The sequence below is a fragment of the Liolophura sinensis genome, chromosome 6 (genome assembly GCF_032854445.1).
Source record: "Liolophura sinensis isolate JHLJ2023 chromosome 6, CUHK_Ljap_v2, whole genome shotgun sequence".
Classification (NCBI taxonomy): Eukaryota; Metazoa; Mollusca; class Polyplacophora; order Chitonida; family Chitonidae; genus Liolophura; species Liolophura sinensis.
The window spans coordinates 45,548,227-45,574,025 of record NC_088300.1 but is presented as its reverse complement, the minus strand read 5'-3'; the positions used below and the strand labels follow the sequence as shown (position 1 = coordinate 45,574,025).

The following is a 25,799-nucleotide window of genomic DNA, read 5'->3' as shown; positions in this document are numbered from 1 at the left end:
TTCCAACATTACGTCCTATTTTTGTACTTGGCTTACATTCATACTTTCGTTATTGGCCTTGCGATTATTGACCTGGAGCGTCCTTTTTGGTCCCCTAACCAATGCGGTCGCCGTGAGTTCAAGTCCAGCTTATGCTGGTTTCCTCTTCGGTCGTACGTTGGAAGGTCTACAGCAACCTGCGGATGGTCGTGGGTTTCCCCCGGGGCTCTGCCCGGTTTCCTCCCACCGTAATGCTATCCGGCGTCGTATAAGTGAAATATTCTTGAGTACGGCGTAAAACAATAATCAAATAAATAAATAAAAAATAAATCCTTTTTGTCTGACAGCTGGTATACGAATGTCTGTTTCGACGCATAGATTCCATCTATCATTAAATCGATCAGTCAGTCAGTCAGTCAGTCATCAGCTAATCAATCGATTTATCAATTCACGAATCAATCACCAATACAAACGATCAATCAATCACTGTTATAACCATACAGATCACCTACCAATCAACGGGATGAAATTCTCGATAGTTAATTGTCATCATAAATTATATCCCCTTCATAAGCTATCAGCCTATATAATGGATGAATATTGCATAATACTCAGCAAATGAATAAAATATAAAAGGAGGTGTAAAACTGGAAGAAAAACTACATAAGTGAATATATGTTTAAAAGACAGTATTTGAATATGTAATTACTTCCACAGTTATACATAAATGTATTCGACATATGGTATACATAATGTTCGACATAATGTTTTTTTTTTACATTTATTTAAACACAGCTGCTATGAAATGCTTAAAAACTTGAAAAGTATTTCACACGAGGACTAATATATTTTATAATAGTTTATCCCAAACATCGCTATTTTCATTTTAAAGAAATGGCATTGTATATTAAACAAAATTAATTCACATTTAAAAAACGAGTTGATCGAATACATATCCTCTTGTAACTGTACCATATCTTGATCGACGATATATACACTGTACGAATTATCAGCGAAACATACAACAGCATGCACGACACCAATTAATTTCACGAGAAAACAACATCCAAACAAATCTATCAAAAAAGTAAGTCGCATAGTATGAGAATAAAGACCAATCTTGGCGATAATAACGTCCTTTGATAATAACATGTTCATTTCATGGTGATGTCCTTGTTAAGCTAAGGCAAACCTTAAGGTCAGTATTTTCTATCCCACTTTCGCAGTCTTTCATTTGTCCACAGGCCAGTTAGCGAAAACATGAAACGTTGTCTTTTACTTAGCGTTTTGCGAGTGTCATAAAACCATGAAATATAATACTTTAATTGCTTTTGAGATACAAACATGGTATACAGTACACTTTACAAATTAACCGACAAAATTGGTATCTAGGTTTTCAAATTTATTTCTCTTCAGTATAATCATTTAATTGTTTAACTTGTTCAAAACGTAACAAATAAATAAATAAATAAATGAAATAAAACGGTAACTCAAAACAATTTAAGACGACTTGGCTATTTCCTAGTGTGATGAGAAGCTGAACTCGCCACAAGGTTGGTGAACTGGGGCTGCTTATTCCTGATCGGACTCGAAACACACCTGTTTAGCGAGGATGTTCTCCAGGGACAGGGATAGAAGGTCTGCCTTAGTCGGGGGATATCAAATGATGGGGACAGCTTGCTCCGAACTGGCCTTATTGCTTATTCCCAAATCGCCTTCCTGTAAACAGCATTTTCCTCATAAGATTTCCCTGTTTTCTTTAAAAAAAAACTCTCCAAGGTTAAAAACAGTCACATTGATAATGTATTGATAAGTATTGTAATACATAGTGTTAAGATGACAGTTACAATATTTTAAAACTCTTTCACTATTGTCTATATCTATGATTCAGTTATAAAAGTTTGCATTCAAATTTGATCATGCAGTATATTTATTTTTTTCATATTCCTACAGATGACTCCTGGCATTGCGTTTGATCAAACAATTCCAGTGTCAGTTCTATCTTTTCTTTTTAAATCACTCTACCGCCAGCATATAACTATTCGGCGCCGATGCAATGTTTTTCTATTTCCCTGACTTATACACACGTACCACAATGTTATGTCGTCCAAACGAAAACCGATTCCATGCTTACCTTTTGTTTTTTCTTTTTTCTGCTGTGTTTGAATATCCGTTTCCCCAACTCAGCGCATATCGCTAGGACGACCGAGGTACCCAGTACGATGAAAACCCCGAACATGTTGGTGATGCTAAGCTCGGCGGTGCCTTTGATGTCTTTTTCCGTGTCCTCCCCGTCATCCTCACAGTCTTGTCGAGGTTTCCACCACCTGTGCAGAAAATCAATTCACAGTGTATGGGGTCTAGCTAAAATGATTTGAAAACTATTTGTTTATGGCTGTCACAAATGAAGTTTAAAGAAAAAAGTATCCAGTGGAATTGGTCGATAAGACGAAAGACGATTGGATATTACTTTTAGAAAATGAACCTTTCGCAGAAGAAGATAAATGTGATTTTAGTAGTATGTTCAGTTTAACAGCATTCATGAATATGAAAGACTACAGCATATAGAGAGTACAACCAGAGCAGTGACGACAGTGTTACAGTTGGCAAATTGTCATATGTAACCGGTGAAATGCAGCCTCTTTTCAATTTCCACATGTACGTGCAAGACCTACCCTCATAATATCAGCGGCAATACATCACCATGTTCGTTCGAGCTTGAACGAACAATGTGGGGCACAGCCACTGTAAGGAAAGAACCTTTAATGAAATTGTTCTAAAGACGCACTTTTTCCGGAGGTTGTCCAGTAATCCATTTTCTTTCAGCTCAAGAATGGCCTTGTTGATGGAATCACGATACGGAGCTCCTTTGGGCAGACCTATTCCAAACTGTTTCCCGCCAAAATTCTGCTCGATGGATTCTATCCCACAATGGGTGACGGCGTAGTACTCATTGACGATTCCATCAGCCAAGAAGATGTAATTTCCAGCGGCAACCTTCTCGATAACCTGCGAACTATTGGATAGTATGACCTCATCTTCATTCAGCTTCATGAAGGTCCACATGCGCTCGTAAGGATCTTCCCTGGTCCTGTTGAAAAAGGTCATCACATCACTGGATTTGAGCACGCCATATTTCACCGTGGTTTGTCTGGCCAACCCGCCGACGTCTTTGAGGCGGTTGTCTATTTGTCGGAGGGTCAGGAAGGCCGCCAGGTTGGCGGTGTAGGCGGCATTTATGACCAGGATACAGAACCAGTAGAAGGCCACGATCGTCCGGGTACAGGTGGTCTGTGGCGAATACTCCGTGCCGCCTTGTAGCAGGACGTTCAACGAATACCACATGCTCTCCTTCAAGTCGAATCTCTGGACGGACGCCCGCTGGGTCTGGTCGTACTTGCTCATCAGAAACATCGTGATGCCCACGACAAAGAAGAAAGCGACAATCATAAGCCAGAGACCCACAGAGAACGGCCACAGGAACTGGAAGAAGTTCCATTGAGGCTCGGACTTTTTCAGCAGTAAACTCGTCATGGTGGACAATATGGCATAGGAAAAGGATATCACCTCCTCTCTTTCTGACGTTACGGCGAATGCGCCGATGGCCAATGAAGCGTTCTATAAAATCAAAGTACACAACGGTGTTACCGGACAGGTCATTTCTTTACACAATTGGAAAACTGCTGAAAGAACCCTACTGCATACCCCTGGAAAGAGGAATTCTAAATGACTTTAGGCAATCAAAGGCTATCCTTTGATTGCCCTTTTATTTCAAGAGGGGATATTAGTACTGTTTAAGTTGAAATTTCCGTTCGCTGGGGAATATTACGGAATACTATACTAATTACTCCAGCAATGATAGCCCAACGTTTGTCGGCAGGTGTTTTACACTTAGTAAAGCGCCACTATTGTTCTGACAGCACACTGCGAAAAGCCCTCGTTGGCCTCTCAAGCGGATCTGATGGACATTTGACAACTCTTGACTAATCAAATTGTCGATTCGAATTTACCTCTCGCTGGTTTTGATGCGGCAGTATTTCACAAGGTTTGTCAAGCAAAATGCTAGATGCGGTTTCGTCCCACCAGCTTCCAAAAACCAAAACACTAAGTGCCTGACCCTCGTCATAAAACCAGCAGTTTCTTTCGTATGACGAATGAAAGTAATATTACTATGTGTGTTTCCTTTTATCCAAAACGTGTTGCTTTTCGCCGACTTACCCCAGATTGAAGCTGTTTCACCATCCCATTCCACTGGCCATTCGTCCTTTCTCCGTAGGAGTTATCCGCGACCTCGTATAACTCGTAGACAAACTGGAGGTTCTTGGCGATTGCATTCAGAAGGTCAACACTGAATCCTACGTACTTCCCATCACGGCACATCACGAATGGGTCTTCCTGCAGAATGGAGAAAGAGGGATTCTAACTGACCTCTCCGTCAGTATCAGGGTAAACGGCATCAAGAGTACTGGCGAAGGTTTTATAAAGTTCATGATAAGATATTATCACTGAAACCAATGTATCAACCAAAAATTAAAACTGAACAAGCAAAACAATATGAATTGTAGCCCAGAATTTGGTTACCATGGCAAATGAGTAATGGTTAAATCGTTACCTCTGTAAGTATGTATCCGCCTCCTTAAGTAAGTATCCGCCAAAAATTTAAACAGTATTTATACCTGCAAAACAATTCTAATGTACATCGCCCGAGGACAGACAGACGGATCGACAGGATAAAATACAATACACTGCGCCTACTGGCGGACATATGTATATATATAAAACCTGCGACATCTCTCACCAGCCTCGTTACAATGTGCACAATATCCTGATTCCCGAACACCGCGTCCTCCTTAGGGTCGTCAGTGGGCATCTGCAAGATTGTCAGATTGTGCTCTCCGTCCTCGAAGTACACTTCCGCAATCTGGGCAATGGGAACAAACAGTTAAAAACGGAGGCCCAGGGAGTGGGCATGAACAGGCTACAACATACGGCTGACATTATTGGCGTATGTGTGTGTGCACACCCGAAAGGGAATCAGTAACACCACATGAGACATTTATTTATTTACACATAATGATTAATCTCTTACACCTTGCTCAAGAATACACGATCAACATTTTTACTATATTTTGCACGAACTGTGACAAGCGGCCCTCTACATCATGAGTTTTCCTTCATGCATTAACTTTCGTAGTTCGGGTAAAAAATGGAAATAGGCCTAACTAAGAAAATTGCAAGATGCCGAGGGTGACATTTATGAAGGTGTGTAATTCGACTACGGGTGGAAAACTCTGAATTGTTTAAGCGGAAAATTTGCAATCATTATCCAGTGATGTCTCTTCAAATTAGTGAATGAGGACGCCAAATAAATGCACTACACAATATATATATATATATATATATATATATATATATATATATATATATATATATATATATATATATATAACCTTGGCTATTAAATTCAGTTGATCATGTTAAACAGACGCCAAATTTACATGTGTCCTCTGTGATAAAATGATTCTTACTACACTTCTGCCTTCCTCAAGGAGCATAAATACAAATTTATCAAGTGAAGATGTAAATGACCGTGTACCTAGTTGAGTTTGTTCTCACCTTTGTGGCGTTGCCTTTATAGAGCAGGATATCCAGGGTGTAATTTGTACGTCGGTGAGGGTATTTATCCTCCCAGAAGTATGTGCCCAGCGCTCCTTCGTAAGGCTTCTCCTAAAATATGGTGAATGTACAGGTTAGGTATTAGTTAGTATACACCTCTATCTCCTTTACACGAAATGCGTCGGTGATAAACGTAGACAAGACATCGCTATAAAATGTGTTATAATGTGTTCATGGCTGTTGTACCTTTTATATTATTCACGAATGCAAACCAAGACAACAGAGTTTGTGGCATTTATATATTTTATCGGAAGAACTCTAAATAGCTGTTTTATGCAAATGCAGTTTAATTGTGTTTTCGCTCGGTTTATGTATAATAAATTAATGGGAAATCTGTATATAGTCAACCTCTAGCATCAGTGGCAATGTCCACGCATGGAATGGGATAAATGGTATAAGCTATATAAACTTTGCTTAGAAATTCAAAATAAACCATACTGAAAGTAAATTTGCTTCAAGAAAATCTAGGAATACAGCAAAGTGTTAAAAGTACACAATAACGCTGAAATTTTACAATTGCCATTACCAAAAATACGCACATATTTATGTAAGACCCCCTTAAGCATCTGAGCTGTAAAGGTTCGGTCATGGTCTGACTTATCACAGGCTGCGTGTGTACTCATAGCATTCCGGGAAATCCCCACGGCATCAAAAGCTACCGCCAGGTCCAGGCGGGTCATAGAGGACGAGAAGTTACCTACAGTATAGACAAGTACATGTCATTGTCTATCAGGTTTAAACACTTGTACACAAGTACACGTCATCGTGGATCTGGGATAAACACTTGTGGGCAAGAATAGGTCATTGTGTATCAGGGTTAAACACTTGCAGACAAGTACGGGTCATTATATATCAATGCTAAGAATGAAATGAGAATGTATAATACGGCCCAGTGCTCAGACTTGGTTTCTTCCATACAGTGATCACTTCCAAGGGATTGACGCACGAAACAATAACACCGTTAAATCATTTAATTCAGCTGTCGTAGACAGATGGATACTAACCGATGAGTGTTTTGGGAACTGCTGAGGGTCTGACCAGCTGAAGTCCAAACAGTCGTCCCGGTAACAGTGTACTGCGGCCTGATACAATGTCGGCAAAGTCCTGCGAGAAGAGAAGCCACATATGCTGAGGTAATCTATCAGGTGTGACGTTTAGCACTTTACCAATCAGCTCGCCTGATGTGACGTGGCTGAGTGGTCTGTTTTTTTTTTACTTGTTTGCTATAGATCTAGTTGTTTTTTTCTCAAGTGAAAGACAGTCGATAAATTTTAAACGATTCCCGGTGAGAAATGGAACAAAGCGTTCGGTAGTTCTTGGTCTCCAGTGATCGATTGAACAAAGCCATTTCTGGCTTAAATCAAAACTTAATACTGGTACCTGGGTACAATGCTTCGATGTTGGTACAAGCAGATCAAATTCTGTTATGTCTTAAAATAACCCTGATGAGGTAGTCAAAATTTAAACTTATCAGGCTGAAAAATAGACTTTCAACAAAATCATTTCTGACTTAAAGGAGAAGAAAACATAAAAATGATGCCAGAATCAGATAAGAGAGCGTCAAAACTTATTTGCAAATATGACCTTTAATATTTTTTTTTGGATTTTTTTTCCAGAGAAAAGAGTGTTTGAAAACCATAATTTAACCTAAATTATGCTGACATTTAGAATATATTAAAAACATAAATATGATCCAAATTGAGGTTTAATACATTTGTTAGCTGAAAAGAACAAATTCTAGTACAAAAATATTTATTAAACCTGTTACACCTTCATTTATGACATTATTAAACAAAGACTATAAATACCAAATACCCACCATACAAAAATTATTTTCAAGTGTCTTTCTCTCCTTAAGGAAAAATCGGAAAAAAATAGGCTACTGAAGACCACATTTAGGCATAACTTTTCGCACTCTTTCATCTGAACTTTGTCATTTTTATGTTTTCTTCACATTTAAGTAAAGATTTAAAACACAGTAACCATGCTTAGTGTTTGATATTGGAATTCAACTATTGTCACATTGGCGTTAGGTAACACATATTATGTATCCAGTATTTTGGTTAAAGAAAGCCTCTCAAATTCAAAGTCGACCTAAGCTCATCATCTGTATGGGTTTCATATAAACATCTTCATGATTAATAAAAGCAATGTCATGTATATCAAGCTTATTTTATGGCGATTTTTTATTTTTATGCGCTGTCCCTTGTTAATATTGACCTGTGGAGGCTTAAGTGGTCATCTATAGCCCATGTACTGCCAAAGCATTAACTAATGAAAGACCATCCATTGATTTCATCTGATTCGTGTACATGACGATGTATCACATCAACAATGCCCAAAAGCTAAACTGACCACTCCGTTGTGGATTATCCTCATTTTGTCGGTGTATTTTGTATTAGTATAACAAAAGTAAATTCCCAGAGAGGGGCACGATTAATACTTTGCACTACACAATATAGCTTATCCCAAGGGTAGGAGGATGAACTCACGGGGTAGGTGACTAACCAGTCCAGGCTGTGGTATAGCAGATGGAGGTTCTTAGCCTGTGGATGAGAGAGGGGAAGGGCATTACTGTTAGCATGCAAAGGTCTTGAGTCACTGCCAATAGAGCTAAAACTGACTGATATTAGAGACCTTTGAACAGAGGGAAGCACGTACGTACCATATGCACTATTTGACGGTATTGTCCATGCGTAGTATAGAGTATAAAATGTGCTGATATCACTTTCTAGACGGCAACATTGTCTAAACCATAATTTAAAAAGTATCAAGAGAGGTGTCCCCATCGGGCTTAATAACTGTAGCTCCGTTGGTTGATCGATTGTACTTGACAGCCGAGGGCATGGGTTCAAGTCTCGCTCAAGCCGATCTCGATAACATGCCGTGGTCTGGTCTCTTGAAATCTGACAGGAACCAGAGGACAACCTTGTCAAACATATCTGGAAAATCTTATAACGTTAAAAAACAGGGTACTCTTACACGAAACTCTCTCGGCGTTACTGGCATGTACCTAGCATGGCGACTTATTGTCTACAGTAGTGCTTGCCATGGCATTCTTTCGAGCTTAGCTTTCAGAAACACACTTTTAATGTGCCAGATAAGTTGGGAACATGGCCAACCGATCCCAGAGCTATTGCCATGGAAGTTACGTGCATGTAAAGCTAAGAGCGCAAGTGGCCACTGGATTTTTCATTAGTGGTTATGGTTTTCAACGAGGAGCGCTTTCTACTACTTAGCTAGACTGGGCTGTTATATGTACCGCTCGTATTACGCTGTCTATAACGTCTTTCTTCATCGAGTGGAGGATGATTTTGCTTCGCTGAGACTCCCGCAGAGGGATGAGGATTTGTCTCAGCTCCTCATCTGTCGGTGACTCTATACGGGAGGGTAACCTCATCGGCAGAACTTGGATGTTGTAAGCACTTAAACTCAACACCGGCGAGAAGTCCTCTAAGTAACCATGGCAACAAAGGAAATCAGTCTACAATTATTTATCTGAAGAGATCATGACAATAAAGTTATTACGTCTACAATCATTTATCTGAAGAGACCATGACAATAAAGTTATTACGTCTACAACCATTTATCTGATGTGACCATGACAATAAAGTTATTAGGCTTACGATCAATTATTTGAAGTGTCCATGTCACTAAAGTAAATAAGTTTACGATCATTTCTCTGATGTGACCATGGCAGTAAAGTAAATAGGTTTATGCTTATTTCTCTGATGTGACCATGACAGTAAAGTAAATAGGTCTATGATTATTTCTCTGATGTGACCATGACAGTAAAGTAAATAGGTCTATGATTATTTCTCTGATGTGACCATGACAGTAAAATAAATAGGACTACAATCAAATCTCTCAAGTGGCCAAGACAATAAAGTAAATAGGTCTATAATCATATATTTGAATGCTTAAAGAAAACATTAAACTAAAGTAAGCATCAGCATAAAAAAAATTAAGATCTGTAGGGATTGTCTGAAAACGTCTGGATTGCAAAGTGGGATTTTGTCGTGTACATTAATAATACTAGTATGTGTAACCAATGACGTCACTTAACTTTTCTACACCTTTATGTATGTAGCCAATGACGTCACTCAACTTTTCTACACCTTCATGTTCAGGTGTGAATAATTACTCTGAACTTCCGGCATGTAATGTGTGCCTTTGTACTAAAAATCTAGCCGAATTAAATACCTGTTTAAGACCAGAATATACTTACTGTGACGTCACAGGACATACACATTATCAGGACCGTCCATAGAGCCCACCTTACGACACAAAGTATTTAACAGCATATGTTTCAGTGAAAAAAAAATTTCATAAAAAATAAAGTGGAGGTATTTTCAGATACGGTTTTTAATGGTCGTTTTACCAATGTTTGCATCACATGTATATTTTCTTTCCCTTCACATCTCTCTTATCTAAAAGGCAAAGGTTTCAGAAGATCTAGCGCTCAAGAATTGTCTCACTGTTCTAGCGACTTTGATATAACGTTTGATGAGGTAACACATCTGAGTTAGTTATTATCTTTAGGTGTCATGCGTTTAAAGGTTATATTTGCATGTACATACCCTCTGACAGAAGGACAACATCCCGCCAGTTTAAACCATGAGCAAACTCCGCAATGGCATTCGACAGTGTACTTAGATCCGGCAATACTGACAGAGTTCGGCCTTTAGATTTCCTCACGCCATTGTGTGAAATGGAATTCACTCCCACTGACGTCATCAGAAATTCCTGGTCTTTGATGACATATGACGGTGACGTAAAGACTTCTATACTTGGACCAATGGCCACAGCCACAATTGGTTGTGATAAGGTTTTGCTGGCTGGAAAAAGAATTAAATGCAACTGTTTAACATAAATTTTCAGGAGATTACTAATTCATGACCAGCACCTACCATCAGGGCATATGAACGGTTTTTACTTGTGCGTACTTGGTGACAAAAAGCGGTCGGGGAAGCACGAGGGACCGATTGCGTAGTCTAACCTACACTGAAGACCACTTTTCTTCTGCCAATATGGTGACCATATCTGTACATCACATTTTGGAAAGTTCATCAGTAACTTGTCAAAGGTCGTTGGTTTACCCTGGGCACTCCGGTTTCCGCCATCCAGGAAACTTCTCCGCCGTTGTATAAGTGAAAAATTTTTTAGTATGGCGGTAAACAATGAAACAGATAAATACATCATGTTTTTCACACTTTTGTCATTTGTCATTTCCCTCGTTTGTGAAAATGTGGAAACTATTTGCAAAACATATGGCAATCGGAGCAAAACCTTTTTCATCTAATGTATTTAGTCCGTCTCAGCGCACGAATATGCGCAACTCGATACAATATCTATATTATGCAATGTGCATGCATGTATGTACGATGTACATTTGTGAAGGGTTGATTTCTCCCTCGCGGCTTACCTTTCTCCACACTGTCAAACACCGTAGTGCCATTGGTGCGGTCATATTCCAGTTTGATGAAGTTTATCTGGCAGTATTTACCCACAGTTTCCATCTCTCTGGCGATGAACCTATACACTGACACATTTGTGGCATCCTTGTAACCCAGAACCGCTGCAAACCCAAAAATATAGCAGACTTTTACTGAGTTGACTTAAGTGACGTTGGGCAATTTTCATACCGAATGATCCTCAGCGCCTAAGGTGCTCAAAAGTTATAATAAAAATCGCCGATTAAATTCTTTCCTAATTTGTATATTGAATAGTACACACACCTAAATTTTACCTCTCACCATTGATATAAATAAGCATATAATTAAGCTGGTGTGTGCTTAAATTATTGTTGCTGTTTTGTTTTTAACAACGAAATCGTCCCTAGTATGGAAAGCTGCGCGTCTATACGATACACACTTTAGTGGACATAATGTACACATCCTTCAGAATTCGCCCATTCAACAAATACAAGCCACCTTCAGAGCTCTGCCATCTTACATATGTCACTCAACAGATCAATGTTGCACAGGTCATCTATGTTACATAGGTCACCTACGATACAGAGGTCACCAATTCGACAGAGGCCAGCCGTGTTACATACTTCACCCAATGTACAGACCCAAAACACTGAGGTCACACATGTTACAGGGATCATCTGCGTTACTGAAATCACGAATTCAACAGAGGTCATCTACTGAGTTCACCTATGTTAATAAGGACAGTAGTGGTCAACCATCTTGGAGAAGCCTTCTAATGAATACCAGTTAGATGGATTCTTCAAACTCAACAGAAAGCTAATAGAAAAGAGGGTCAAACTCTATAGCCCCCTAGCCAACAAGAAAGATGTTACAAGGACTCGTTCAACATTACAATCTAGGCTCTATAGTAAACACTTCGACTGAAAGCTTGTCTAAAATATCATGGTCAAGTGGCTTTGTGTGACCAGATACGACTTGTCACACTGTCATGTCACCTTACATGACCCAGTGTCATTGTTGGTTTGTCGTAAGTGTTATATTCTTACTCTATACCCTATATAAATCCAGCGCCCGGTAAAGTATCAAGAAGACGAATGTTTAGTTCTACCTTTCGCAGGATAAAGAACCAATAACATGGTGGAACATAATCAGACACCGTCATCAAAATAAAGAAACGAATCAAGAAACTAATAACTTGATGTACTAGTACGGATGACAGATAAGGACTCACCTGCTGTCAACTTCCTCTTTTGGTTGCGAGCCACAGCTGGGGTGGTAATGGACACATAGGTACACTAGCAGCATACTAACAAAGATACCCTTCATCGTTTGGACGTTCTTCACCAGAACCTTGTTCCTGTTTGAAAACTAACGGTTCCTTAAGGAAACTTAAGGGCTCTTACAACATGGCATATTAGAATTTGGCCGAACAGAAATAAAATTGTATTGCTCTTCAGGCTGGAAAATAAAGGTTGATAATTGTGAGAGCGGCTGACTCTCGACTCTCTGATGCCAAGGCTTGTCCTCGCCAGACCGGATGTAGGCGGAAATCGCGCCAAGCAAACTCCCCGGAGTCCAATCGTCTCGTTAATATTGTACGACTACAGGGATTATCTGTAATGGGCTTTTCGCTTTGGTAGATCATCATTGGTAAACAAAGGGAGATAAACTGCAATCAGCTCAGGCAATAACATTTATTGACTTGTGACGCTATTGGAAACTACAGTATCTGCAGAATTGGTCGCATTTGACAGCCGTCGGATTGCGGCCAGGGTCCACTGAGAATTCAGATATGGCTGACTATCGAAAACAAAAAAGGGTCACGGCAAATAGATAATGATATCATAAACGATTAAAGGTATCACAGGCGTTAAAACTTTACGTGATTTCGCGGAAAGCAAACAGTATTCAACAAAATCAATATTAGGCCGAATTATAAAGCGAAACCATGCACACCATGACATCCTAAACAATCAAATAAACCTCAAAAGCCACCAAACTTCACGTTCTGACCAAACCAGGGAACCCTTTGAGGAGTGAATACTTGCAGGGAGGGTTTTTTTTTTTTTAGTAAAACAGAATTGTTAAGATACCGTTTAAACAGCTTAGTCTCGGAACTGGTGTTGTGCTCATAAGATGTTGTGATGGTGTGCTACATTAGACAGGCATTAGCCCTCCTGGTTTTAATGGCAGCTGGCAGCTCAGTATCGGCAGAATGTCCTTGGACTGACAAGAACCAGTTCTGGAATTCAAAGTTGGTAGGTGAAAGACAGACGTTTACAACTTGTGTAGTCCTTTTTCATTTAGATTAATGATACCAAAGGTTAAATATTTTGTGTGTGTGTGTAATTCATGGGCTTTACAAGGAAGGAGGTACCTTTTCCCGACTCGGGTGCAAGCTGGATCAGCAACTGTTTTACGTTACGAGTTTTCCCAGAAATCGGCATCACAAAGGCAGGAGATAAACAACAGATAACACAACTTAGGCTGAGTTAGGGAAGGTTTCCATGTGAACAATTGTGTTTATAAGCATAAAACATAGAACAAATCCAAGGCTAGTTAACAACGCGTAGGTAGCCATTAGATTTTATTTCTGCAAATATGACATTGCATGCCATTTAGACATTTAAGCTTTTCATGGTGAACTAATTACCTATATGAGAGTGCAAAAAAGAATGTTTCTAAAGGTGAAGTATAATTACATTGTTCACAGGTAAAGTATTATTTCAAAACGTGCAATATCCAACTTGTTATTTAATCAAATAACAAGAACATTGTTCATGTAAAGGGTGGAAAGATTAGCCCCATCGGCCATGGGCGATATTCTGTATTTATTTGTTACAGGACTACTTCTGTGGAAAAGGGATGTTTCCTTCTCTAAAGACTTCCAGGCCTTCTTGAACAAAGACAGTACGCTAAAGAAATGCGTGCGGATTTTTTTCATGAGTTACGACATTTGGCACGACTTCAGGATGCCCGTGAATGGTTGGACCAAGATTAAAGATGGTGAGTTCTTAAAGTAAAAGAAAACTAAAATATGAAGTAAGGTTCATCTTACAGGCAACTGAAAACTATGCGTAAAAATACTTTCATTTTTTTTATTTTTTCAGATTTTTTTGAGAGTGTTGAAAGGCATTCAAATATTTGAAAACAATGGTGGGCTTTATGAGCCATACTGACAGTATCTAGGAACTCTGACGTCATATCGCATTTCTTCCTGATGTTCACCTGAAGGAAGGAATTTTTGGTAACATTATTTCAGTAATCTTTCACTTATGGGTAAAAAGGGTTATCCTACATTCAGTGTCGTGATTAGAGTTGAAAAAGACTTCCTGTCACGTCAAAGTTTCTAACCTCGGACGGAATGGTCCATAAAGCCCACCTTAGAAATCAAATGTTTGAGGACCTTTAACTCAAAAAGATCTAAAAAGACAAATGAAGGAATATTTATGTATAAGTGGTTTAAGTGGCTTCTTTAGTGATGCCTACTTCGATTTTTTAAGGTATTTTCCTATAACTCTGTTCACAGGGGTACATATACCTTTGAGCGTATAGCGGCTCTTTATTTCCTTCTTTTAGATTCAGGCATACTTCACTTATCGGTCAGGGTTATTTCATTATGTCCGTTCTCAACCTAGTAAAATGCAGGATTTTACGATGTCCTTTGATGGACATATTTGGCACGGTGACGTCACATCAGTTTTGGCCACATATACATATACTAAAGATCTATGAATGCATTAGCCGAATGTACCTTGAAACAATCTGATTCAAGCAAAAAACTGGTACCTCCTGGTTCACTACAGAGCACCGTAGGATCTGGTGTTTTAAAACCATTTTGGGGCCTCCGTAGCCTAGTGGGTTAGCGTGCTAGTGCAGAACAATGATCCAGTAATTTAATAATATTAAATCTACCATTTTGTCCGTGGCGTAGGAGCGAAAGTATCGATAATGTTAGGATAACAGTTTATGAAATGATTAAATTAACAATTTTCAGTTTGTTTTTCCGCATTTGAAATGTTAAAAATCTTGTTATCTAACAATATATCACAATTTGTAAGTAGGCGGCCTAACATTTTAAGATTTTGGCACAGTGTTAACAGCATTTAACATGAATCATTTTAACGCTCAGAGAATATCGACTCTTTAACCCTTGATTTTTAAGAGTGCCTATGTGAAACGGACTTTGTCTTAAGAAATCTTTGTAGGCGGCCTTGTTCTTGTGGAAATATGTTCCAGACCGAATTTGGAGGAAAAACAGAGTGTTGCATGTTCTTTTTGTATTTCTTTGAATTGACTTTAGTGAAATTAACTATTCCCTTTGAGAAATTTACAAACAGTATATAGTTCGAAACTATCGTGATACTTCATCCCTATTTTCTGTGTATATCTGTATTTACATTTATAATTAGCACATTGTAAATGTTTAATTTACAATACATAATGAAGTTAACAAAAACACAAAGAGTTTCTCCGGGGACAATATGCTGTGTTGCTGATAAGCTATTCTAAATCCGTTTCCTATTATTCCTCTGCAGAGGGCTAGTGGTTAGCGTGCTATCACAGCAGAATGACAGAGGAGCCTCTCACCAATGAGGTGGTTCTGAGTTCAAGTCCAGCTCATGCTGGCTTCCTCTCCGGTCGTACGTGAATTGGTCAGTGTGTTTCTCCAGAGCTCTGGTGGTCGTTGTATAAGCCAGATATTCTTGAGTACGGAGTAAAACTCTAATAAAACAAAGAAATAAATATTACCTACAGGTATGATTGGCCACAGTACTACCCACACGGTGGACACAGACCTCGTTATTGGTCCGTACTACATGAACTTGGCGATGATGCTGGAGCAGATGGGTATCCCTTACCTTGTCACGGATAACAAGGGCTATGAATGGACGGATCTGAACCGCGTGGACGATCCGGTACAATGGACTAACATGGTGGAGCTGATCCCGCAGGTGCGAGAGCAGAACCGGGCTGTGGTAGACCTCTTTCTGAAGAAGAACTGGGACTCCGTGGTAATGATCATGTCCGACAATAACATGGCCAATCAAGGTAAATCTTACTGCAAATAAATAAATAAAATTAAAATAAACAGAATTGATGGTAATAAATGAATAAATATCTATGTATCATTGTATTTAAAATAAATAAATAAATAAATAAATAGAATTAAAAGTTTTAAATAAACAAATGAATCAATGAACGAATAAATAGAATTGAAAATAATAAATGAGTAAATATCTTTATGTGGATTAACTATATTATATGAACTGTTGGAGTCATAAGCTTCACTAAACATCGCGGTAATCTATGATTGTTTCACATTCGAAGATTGAGCTTAAGGGAAAATGTCAATATCAGTAAAAAATTACATATCACCATATCAGAGCCTGTCTTTACTTATTTAAAAAAGTCCTAAAATCTATGATGGGACTTGATTATTTCGGAAGGCCTTCACCACGTAACCGAAATTTTCTGGCTTCATTTTCACCATTAGAAATAATTCTTGTGAAGTTTATTGGAGTGATGTTCCTTTATTAAAATGGTCTTTGGATGAGGTGGAATTAAAATTAACAAACAAACATTGTATGTCACGTCAACGATACCACGAGGCCCACATACGCATTATTAAAACTGGGTTTTATTCAGTCTAAAGAGGAAACAACAGTGGTTTTAGATAAAGCTTTCAGTGGCCTTTCACAGACTTTCTTCATCTTCTTTTTTTTAAATTTTCACTCCCTTTGAAAAGATAATAAAAAATATCGATGCCTTTTACCATGTTTGATACCTTGTTATTTATCCGTAGTGGTTGAACACAGATTGCTAGCTAAAGAAACATCTGTTTCTTTCTTAGGAACACTTGTTTGCATCTTTAATAATACAATTCTAGAAAAAAAAACATTACGTCCGTTCTGCATCTACTATTCGTTAGAAAACTTCTTAGGTTTTACGACAGGAACGCTGGGTGGCGCTCTCATGACATCATCAAGGTGCGTAAATGCAGAGCTTGACATGATTGTTTATTTCTAACTTTAAATTAATAAACCAATTACCGGCTTGACTGATTGTGTAAATTGACATGTAACTGTTCCTTCTTACTTACATCACTGATGAGAATGCTGTTCAACGGGAAGAAAAAAAATTACGGTTTAGTTACAGTTCATAGTTATGCTGCATTTGCGAGTCTTGTTGTTGGCAGAGTGCCAGGGACTTGGCCACTCAGATGATAAACAGCGGGGTCTCCCTGATTCCATTCTCTGTAACTACGAACTCGCGAGACACCCGGGACTCCCTCCAGAGTGTGTTACGTATCGCTGAACTACAGGGTGAAACACGAATCATCATTTGTAGTCCCAAAGATAAACACGATCGCCTTATTAGAGACGTCTTACTGGAAGTAAGTTGAAAACGAGTAATGGTACATCATGTGTACTGTTTCTGTGGATCTAGTGCCCATTAAATAAGCTTTCGTCAACAGAATAAGTTGCCTCATATATGTATTTATTTTATTTAAACTTACACGCCGATTTATCTATCATGTAATAAGATAATACACAGTAAATAAATCTAGATTATCAGCATTTATTTATTTATTATTTTATTTAAACATTGCCGAAAATAATCCCACTGATTCATTTATCAGGCGCTTTGTTCATTTGTATGAATACGATTACATTGACCTACCAGTAGATTATCAGTATTTTACCAATCTAGTATAATACACAATATAAACTATTAAATAACACAAACTGTTATTGTTGACAACTGCATAGTTCTTGTGAATTATATAACCAGATGTTTTCACTTTCATTGCTAGGCAAAGCGCTTTGATCTGATTGGAAAGGACGAGAGTATCTTCATGGTAACTGAACCGGTATGTCAAGGAATCCGTTAGCTATATGTTATCACATAATCTTCCATCATCGGCGTAAGCAATCCTGATTACTCACCCGAAGTCGATAACTGCCACAAAGATTCATTTTCCAAATCAGACGTTCTCTAACCCTCGGCCGTTTTCGTCTTACATATAAGCAAGATGATCAAAGACTATAAATCTCCTGTTTTACTCCCTTTGGCCTTCAACCTGCTCCACCTTATTGACTATAAAACTGCCGTAAGACGCCCTTAGCTGAAACATTAGTTCTTAAAGCACACTCACTGCCACTGGTATTCTACAAGACCTTAAAAATGATATGAAAAGAGTTTCAGTACGTTTTTCAAAATGACTTCAATTTATAACTTTTTTTACTCAAACGATGTAATTTTTTAAAAAATCAGCAATAATAATTTTTATATCGCCTTTGATTTTTCAAGTTCTGTGCATTGCTCTTCTACAGACGTCTACAATACATGCCTTAGCCGGAAATAACTTTTTCAAGCTAGGCCTGTACAACGCGCGTTGTATGATCCTCGCCTTCCGCTTTGTTCCGCCTCACAGAGAGGGGCGTGGTAAGTTCGACATCCACCAGGCAGCAGCCAATGATTCGGGACGGGTCGTGCAGGAGGCCCTCAAGATGTTCTTTGTGGATAACAAGGACAAGTCCAAGCTTAGACTTTCCAGTAGAGAACTGATCAGTTACATGAAGAAGGTAATTGCTCCAGTGCAGGTCTATTATGCCTTGATATACTGCCTTCTAACAAAACTTACAATGTAACATATGTTGTTGGTATTAATATTTTTTAACAAATAATAGTACAGGCATATGCACAATTCGGTGAACGGAGCGTGGCTATAAAAACAGTACTTGTTTTCATTTTTGGAACAAATTTGGCTTAATAATCATTTGAAACATTACGTCGTATTCTTCCGGACCCTTTTCCACAAAGCCAAGTTTGACAGGAGTCGATGTTTGAATATTGATTTAAACGCTTATTTCTAGGCTCTTAGTGCTGGGAACACGTGTCAAGTATTATGTTAAAGCACATGCATCCCAAATTGAACACCTTGTGCATGTAACTATCCATAATGTGTTTGGCTTAATTAAAAGTTTACGTCGTGGAAACTTGGAACATTTCGGGTGTAACAATGACCGTTGTCTCTCCTTCAGGTCGAGATACAAGGAGACACGGGCTGGATCCAGTTCAACAATACAGGTCAGAGAGTTAACTACACGTTGGATCTCTACAACCATGGAGGGGCTAATGTCTTCAGCAAGGTACGAGTCAAACTCTATAAAGTGCTCATTTTAAATTCAGTATTGCTCTCTCTTAATGTTGTAGCCTACCATTTCGGACGCTATGGTGACTAGAACATTTATAATTTATACGTTCCAGATTGCTCACTATAAACTTACAGATCTCACAGAAATGTAGAATAAGCTTAGACCCGAATTACTTTAGCCGAAAAAGGTTCCCCTTTGTAGTTGAATCACACAAAAAATGAAACAACAGCCCTCTGTATTGAGCGCAGTACATTTAGAGCATATGGAATTAAATATTTTAGCGCAGTGGTGTTTGTAGGGACAAATATGGCACGCGTGTGCCGAGATTCAGTTCCACGGCGGTTAGGGTGGGTGTAAATATTGTTAGGGTATCAGTATAATAATCCAAAATCAATTCCCGATAACGAGCCTAACCTGGGTCAAACAGAGTAACACTCTCAAACACTCAAATGGTTGGTTTAACAATTTAATAAATCAAAAAAGGAAATAATCTACAATCTGAAATTTAAACTACAAAAAGCAATACACAGGATATATATGTATATAATTAATGTTACAATAAATGGCGGCAGCGTACTCGTATATACAAATACTTCCAAAACTGAGTTACGCTACAGTCCTTAACTTGACTTTTCGTCGTTGTCCAATATTCCAATCCTGTTTCTGGACGTCCGTTTCCTCTTTACTGGCGCAGCTTGTTGATCTCCCCCAGCCTTAACACGGTTGAATCCTTCCACTCGTCTTACGGAGGGAGGTTGATACTCTTCTGGTATCGAGGCCACAAATCCTCTAGCAAGCAGTTACACGATAATCACAGTTCACAAACAGCAGAATGTCCGCCAACAATCACCCGTTAGCCCTGGTCCGGCCAATCCAAATTACACCGGCTTTTCCCCTCCAAAGGTACTAACGATTTCTTCTAACTATAGCTGTGATGTATCGCCGGTAACTCCGTCAAAAACACCTTATAGCGCTCCCAAATATCACTGTCGTATCAGTGTTTATCTCTCTTCTTAACTATCACTGACTCTCTGTAAGCCTACAAATCTGCTGCCTTATATATTGTCATCGAAGCTCAGAGAAAGACCAAAGAAAAAACATAAACAAGGTCATTTTCCAGCAGCATCGGTCAATCGAAACTGATTGGCTAGAAATTTACAAGATGTTCAGCTGCGACTGAAACGAACACGTCACTTGACTAAGGCGCGCTAGGAAATGTACAACTAGAAACATGCAATGTATTGTTACATGACAATGTCAACGTCGAACATAAATATTCCAAAGAGAATATTGCCTTCATGAATTCGTAAATTAAAACTGTCACGGAAGATGATACGGACTCATTTGCTCAAAATAATCCGAAAAGTGAAAAGTAAGACGAAAAAGTGACATTGCGATTTTTCCTAATAAAATATATGAGAATGGCGTTAAACAATAATCAGGTCAGTAAATCAACTAGAATATTCCACATTGTTTTTTGTTGAGGTTTGGCACATGACGTCTTTCGTTGGCTACAGAGGAATTTCAAAAAGACTCATGCGATATATTTCCGAGCATGTTTTGTTGTCTCCTGGTCAAACACACACAAGCGATTAATAAAAATGTCATTAAATGATTGTGTGTGTGGATGTTAAATGTTGTCTGTACATCAACCATGTTATAGGTCTTTGGTCTGTCGTATTGGCAGGCTGTATTAGCAGCCTGTATTGGCCTTCGTCTCCGTCTTCACCATGGGACAACACATCCTTCGACGGGTTAATACGACAGACCTTGAACTTTTCAACAAGGCCGATAAGAAAACAGCCATTTAAGAACATAGTATTATCATATTGTGTTCTTTCATTATATATCTGACGAATGTAATTCAGCGCGATCCAGTTATAACACTATCTCTCAAAAACAACTTTGCAAGGAGGGAGAGGGGCACTACTAAATTGCATTTGTAACAACATTAAGGTGCATTAAATTCTATTTACGTTCTGATAAAGGTCGCCCATTGGAAGCCTACAAATGTCTCCAGCCGATCAGACCGACAACCAGGAGAGATCGAACTGGGCACGGACACGGATATCAGCCGTGAGGACAGCAAGATAGGCATTTTCCCGGACATTGTCAAGGTGGTGACTGTAGTGGTAGGTTCATTGCGTGGATACATTGGTGGCTGTACTAGCAGGTTTATACTTTGCTATCGTTGCTACCCTGATAGATTCATACTTTGCATTTATTCGGACATTGTCAAGGTGGTGACTGTACTGGTAGGTTCATGCGTGGATACACTGGTGAATGTACTGGTAGGTTTATGTGTTGCTACAGTGGTATTATCTAACGATTATTTCAAAAAGTGAATGCATTGTGAGTAGGCATGGTAGGTATTTGTACTCCTGCTAAATGTTGTGCTAAAGTAGTATTTACATTTTCATGGCATCGTTCTTCCAAAGATGCCATAGTTACAGAAAGTTTTCTAAAACTTGTTTATTTAATTATTACATGAATACAAAGCTTGTCTTTGGAAGACTTGAGTGACGATAATTCAAGCTGATAAAAATCATTATTTTAATCTGCCTGTAGTACGTAATAAAGCCCGTACTAATGTCTGAATGTCTTGTTGTTTATTGTTATTCCAGGAGAAACCTTTCGTTATCAAGCGAGACAATGACTTTGTAGGCTTTACCATAGACATCCTCAACCGGCTGGCCAAAATGTTACACTTCCAGTATGAGATATATGTCAGTCCGGGTAACAGATATGGTGTTAAGGACAATGATCAAGATCGCTGGGACGGAATGATCGGAGAGATCCTTAACGGGGTAAGTGGATCCTCTATAAACGGAGGGAATCCATGCAGGGGGATTTCCGTTATCGGTATTTGTAAACATCACATTTCTGTCTTTGTGGTTTGTGAGGACTACGTTTCGGCCGTTGACATTTGTCAGTACCACTTTTTGGCCTTTGCTACTTGTCAACAATACTTTTTGGTCTGTGGCAAATAGTACATTTCGATCTTCGACGTCTGTGATTTAGAGTCTTTTAGATTTAGTTTAGATTTAGCGACACTACATTTCGGATTTCACAGTTGTTCGAAACTACATTTTCGCAAAAATTGCAAAGATAATTTTATACACTAACTTTTAAGACGTTTCAGGCGCAAATGAATGAAAGAATTTTCCAAGCAGTATGGAGTAACAATGATATATTAACTTTATTTCGAAATTTGATTGTACAATCGAGAAAATATAGCTGTTTCAGAACGGTACTCTTGCTGCTCATACAGCTGTTTGCTACTCCTGGCGATCATAAACTTTTTTAGAACGTTACAATGGGCGATCATATAACAGTTTCAGAACGTTACTATTAGGAATCATATAACTGTTTCAGAACGCTTCAACTAGCGATCATACAACAGTTTTAGAACGCTACTCTTGGCGATCATATAACTGTATCAGAATGCTACTCTTGCCGATTATATAATTGTATCAGAACGCTACTCTGGCAATCATACAACTGTATCAGAACGCTTCTATTGGCGATCATATAACAGTTTCAGAAGGCTATTCCTGGCGATCATATTACTGTTTCAGAAGGCTACTCTTGGCTATCATATAACTGTATCAGAAGGCTACTCTGGTGATCATATAACTGTATCAGAACACTACTCTGGCGATCAAATAAGTGTATCAGAACGTTACTCTGGCGATCATATAACTGTTTCAGAACGCTACTCTAGCGATCACATAACTGTTTCAGAACGCTACTCTGGCCATGGGCGCCATCTCGATTACCTCGCAGCGGGAGCAGGTAGTGGACTTCAGTCTCGGTGTCATTAGCACCGGTATCGACATCCTCATACCTAAACCAAATGAAACCTTCACCATATTCCAGTTTTTCAAACCCTTCTCGCCTAACCTCTGGCTCGCTATCGTCGGATCTTTCCTCTTGGTGTCCTTGGTGTACTTCGCCCTGGATTACGCCTATGACATTCGCCAGTTTACCATGAAGGAAACCTTCTGGTTCTCAGTGGGGACGTTGATGAGAAGAGACACGGACTTCTCCCCGCGCCACTCCTCACAGCGAATACTGTCGGCAGGTTTCACCTTTTTCGTCCTCATCACTGTGTCTACCTACACAGCCAACATGGCCGCCTTCCTGACGACGACGAATATCGAAGAGACCATCGAGTCGCTGGAGGACCTGGCTAACACAAAGAACGTCCACGTCTACACGGTAGCGGACTCGGCCACCATGAACTTCCTGAAGCGGGGTACCAAGCCGGTGTACAATCGTCTCTGGCAGAAGATTAAGAGCCACTCGGGGCTCCTAGCCAACGCCAGCGAAGCTATCAAAATTGTCCAGGACGGCAAAGGTGTTTTTGTGTTCGATTACCTGATCAATCAGTACGCGGAGATGCAGGAATGCAAAACTCGCTCCGTGGCCTCACCCATTATGTTACAGGAACATGGCATCGGGATGCCGGCGGGTGCACCCTTCAAGAGTAAAATAGACATTGCCCTCTTGAAGATGATAGAAGATGGAACCATAAGAAACCTCCGGAAAAGGTAATTCTCAGAATGTAATACGTAATATAACTTCGCGAAAGCATGCAACACCTCAAGAGCCTTCATATGGTAACTGGCGAGATTGTGAAATGAAAGCAAATAAATACAGCAAACTATAAAAATATCAAAAACTTCTAGGTTTCAATGGAAATTACGAGTACGGCGCATAAATAATTTACGGTTTACGACATTTTACTTTTGTTCTCAATTTTCTCACCTTAGTGGAAGCATTTCTCACCCGTGTGAAGGCATTTTCAACTATAGGCGGAAGCAGTTCTCGACAAGGGCCCGCTTGCACAAAGAGATTGTATTAACAATCGATTGTAGACTCTAGAAGGGACTTTACCGTTGATTGTAAAAATAAAGGAAAAAAAGAATTGTAAGGCGACTGTAATGTTTTTTAAAGTTACAATCGCGCTAGTTACCCAAATTTGACTCAACCATAAAGGTGGCCTGTGTAAATGAACAGTGTAACGGCCAATAAGTTTTCTTACCTTCATTTTCAAAAGAGTTCTACATCATAATGACTCAACAGCTAGCAACAACAACATGTGAAAAAATGCTATCATCTTTCTAAGACAATTATACTGCACATCTTTGCAAAATGAGTAGAAAAATATTAACTAACAGTCTATCTAAGGCAAGTAGGCCTATTTGTACTTAAGGTTAATTTCGGTGAGATTGTAAATATTCACAAGAGGGTCGACCCGATTGTAATTTCTGATTGTAGGTTACAGTTATCCTAGCTTACAATCCCTTCGTGCAAGAGGGTGTCGATTGTTAGTTATGGCTACTATTGAGATCTTAGTGATTTACAATCAACTTAGGGCATGGTCATTCTCATGTTTTGCGGCCGTTTGTTACTGCTTATTAGTGAAAATTCGCCTTTACAACATCTTTCGGCCTTGTAAATGAGAACGAGGCTTCCTGAATCACAAACGTTTTTACTTGGGTGGAAACGGCTTTCTCATTGATGAAGTCTTTTCATGGGCATCGTAATGACAGGACATTTTACGCCGACACACAAAACAATATAAAATACACATGGAATTTAAAATGTCTTAATGTACAGAGCCTTGCTTGTGTATCTGTTATTAGGTGGTGGTACGACAAAAGGCGATGTGACCCGCTAGGCAAGTCGGAGAAGAGCCCCACCAAGATCCAGTTCGAGCTGAAACACATGGCAGGGGTGTTCATCGTGGGCCTCTTTGGGTTGGCATGTAGTGCTGCCTTTTTTCTCTTCAAAAAGTTTTATTTGCTGGCCAAACCGATTGAGGTGCCAAAAGAATGATACATCATCGGGATCCAGCACTTTAGCATGTTTGTAATTGATCTTCGAGTGAAACTCAGTACACGCATGGGACAGAATCGTTTGAACGTGATCGGGATGTGAGTACGCATGGGACGCATGTTATGGATGATCAGGCATGTGGGCTGACAGCTACATTAGTGTGTCGAATGCGTCATATCTATAAGCGGCCCCAGGGACCCAGGGTTGTCTGGATGCAACCTCAACGATGAGCTTGCATGGAGCCAAATCTACTAAATCCAATTAAATAGGTATTCACTAGTGATTAGACCCGACAAATATCGTCGGCTTTTTAAGCGGTTAAACACTGTGTGGACGATTTTAATTGTCTCGCATTCTGAAAGTTTCATAGCCTTTCTATTTCTAAATTAGTACTCTTTCTTGCTGAAATGTTGTCTACACGCTACCTGTATTTGCCATGTTTCCATTTTAGGCTTTTATATCCACATTCATCGTTTTATATATTAATATATGTATAGCACACACACATGCATAGCAACTGTGTTTCTACATCGTGTTGTTGTCACTGGCCATTATGGAAAATAAAATAACATTAAACTTTGTCCTTTCTTTTGTACGTGCTCCCAATAAAATATTTATAACCCGTTCTTCATGCCAAATGTCAGGCGTGACTGGGTGTAGGACTATGATAATACCAACCGAAGTACCAACAAGCGATACCTAC

The 25,799-nt window shown here is 39.2% G+C and overlaps 2 protein-coding genes across 2 annotated transcripts; one reads left to right on the top strand and one right to left on the bottom strand.

Moving 5' to 3' along the window:
- Positions 1 to 1,466: 1,466 nt before the first annotated feature.
- On the bottom strand, positions 1,467 to 10,429 carry LOC135468776 (glutamate receptor ionotropic, kainate 2-like). Its single transcript, XM_064747196.1, has 11 exons — positions 10,236 to 10,429; positions 8,918 to 9,108; positions 8,148 to 8,201; positions 6,660 to 6,759; positions 6,195 to 6,352; positions 5,596 to 5,706; positions 4,778 to 4,900; positions 4,198 to 4,374; positions 2,768 to 3,597; positions 2,114 to 2,306; positions 1,467 to 1,698 (listed from the first exon to the last, which is right to left on the bottom strand). Exons 1-11 carry the CDS (start codon positions 10,390 to 10,392, stop codon positions 1,639 to 1,641), a joined length of 2,154 nt encoding a protein of 717 aa, XP_064603266.1. The 5' UTR covers positions 10,393 to 10,429; the 3' UTR covers positions 1,467 to 1,638.
- Positions 10,430 to 17,208: 6,779 nt separating this feature from the next.
- Positions 17,209 to 25,595, top strand: LOC135468773 (glutamate receptor 4-like). The gene is made up of 8 exons (XM_064747193.1): positions 17,209 to 17,487; positions 17,908 to 17,964; positions 18,428 to 18,679; positions 19,139 to 19,246; positions 21,241 to 21,384; positions 21,877 to 22,059; positions 22,997 to 23,805; positions 24,904 to 25,595. Exons 1-8 carry the CDS (start codon positions 17,314 to 17,316, stop codon positions 25,094 to 25,096), a joined length of 1,920 nt encoding a protein of 639 aa, XP_064603263.1. The 5' UTR covers positions 17,209 to 17,313; the 3' UTR covers positions 25,097 to 25,595.
- The last annotated feature ends 204 nt before the right edge of the window (positions 25,596 to 25,799 follow it).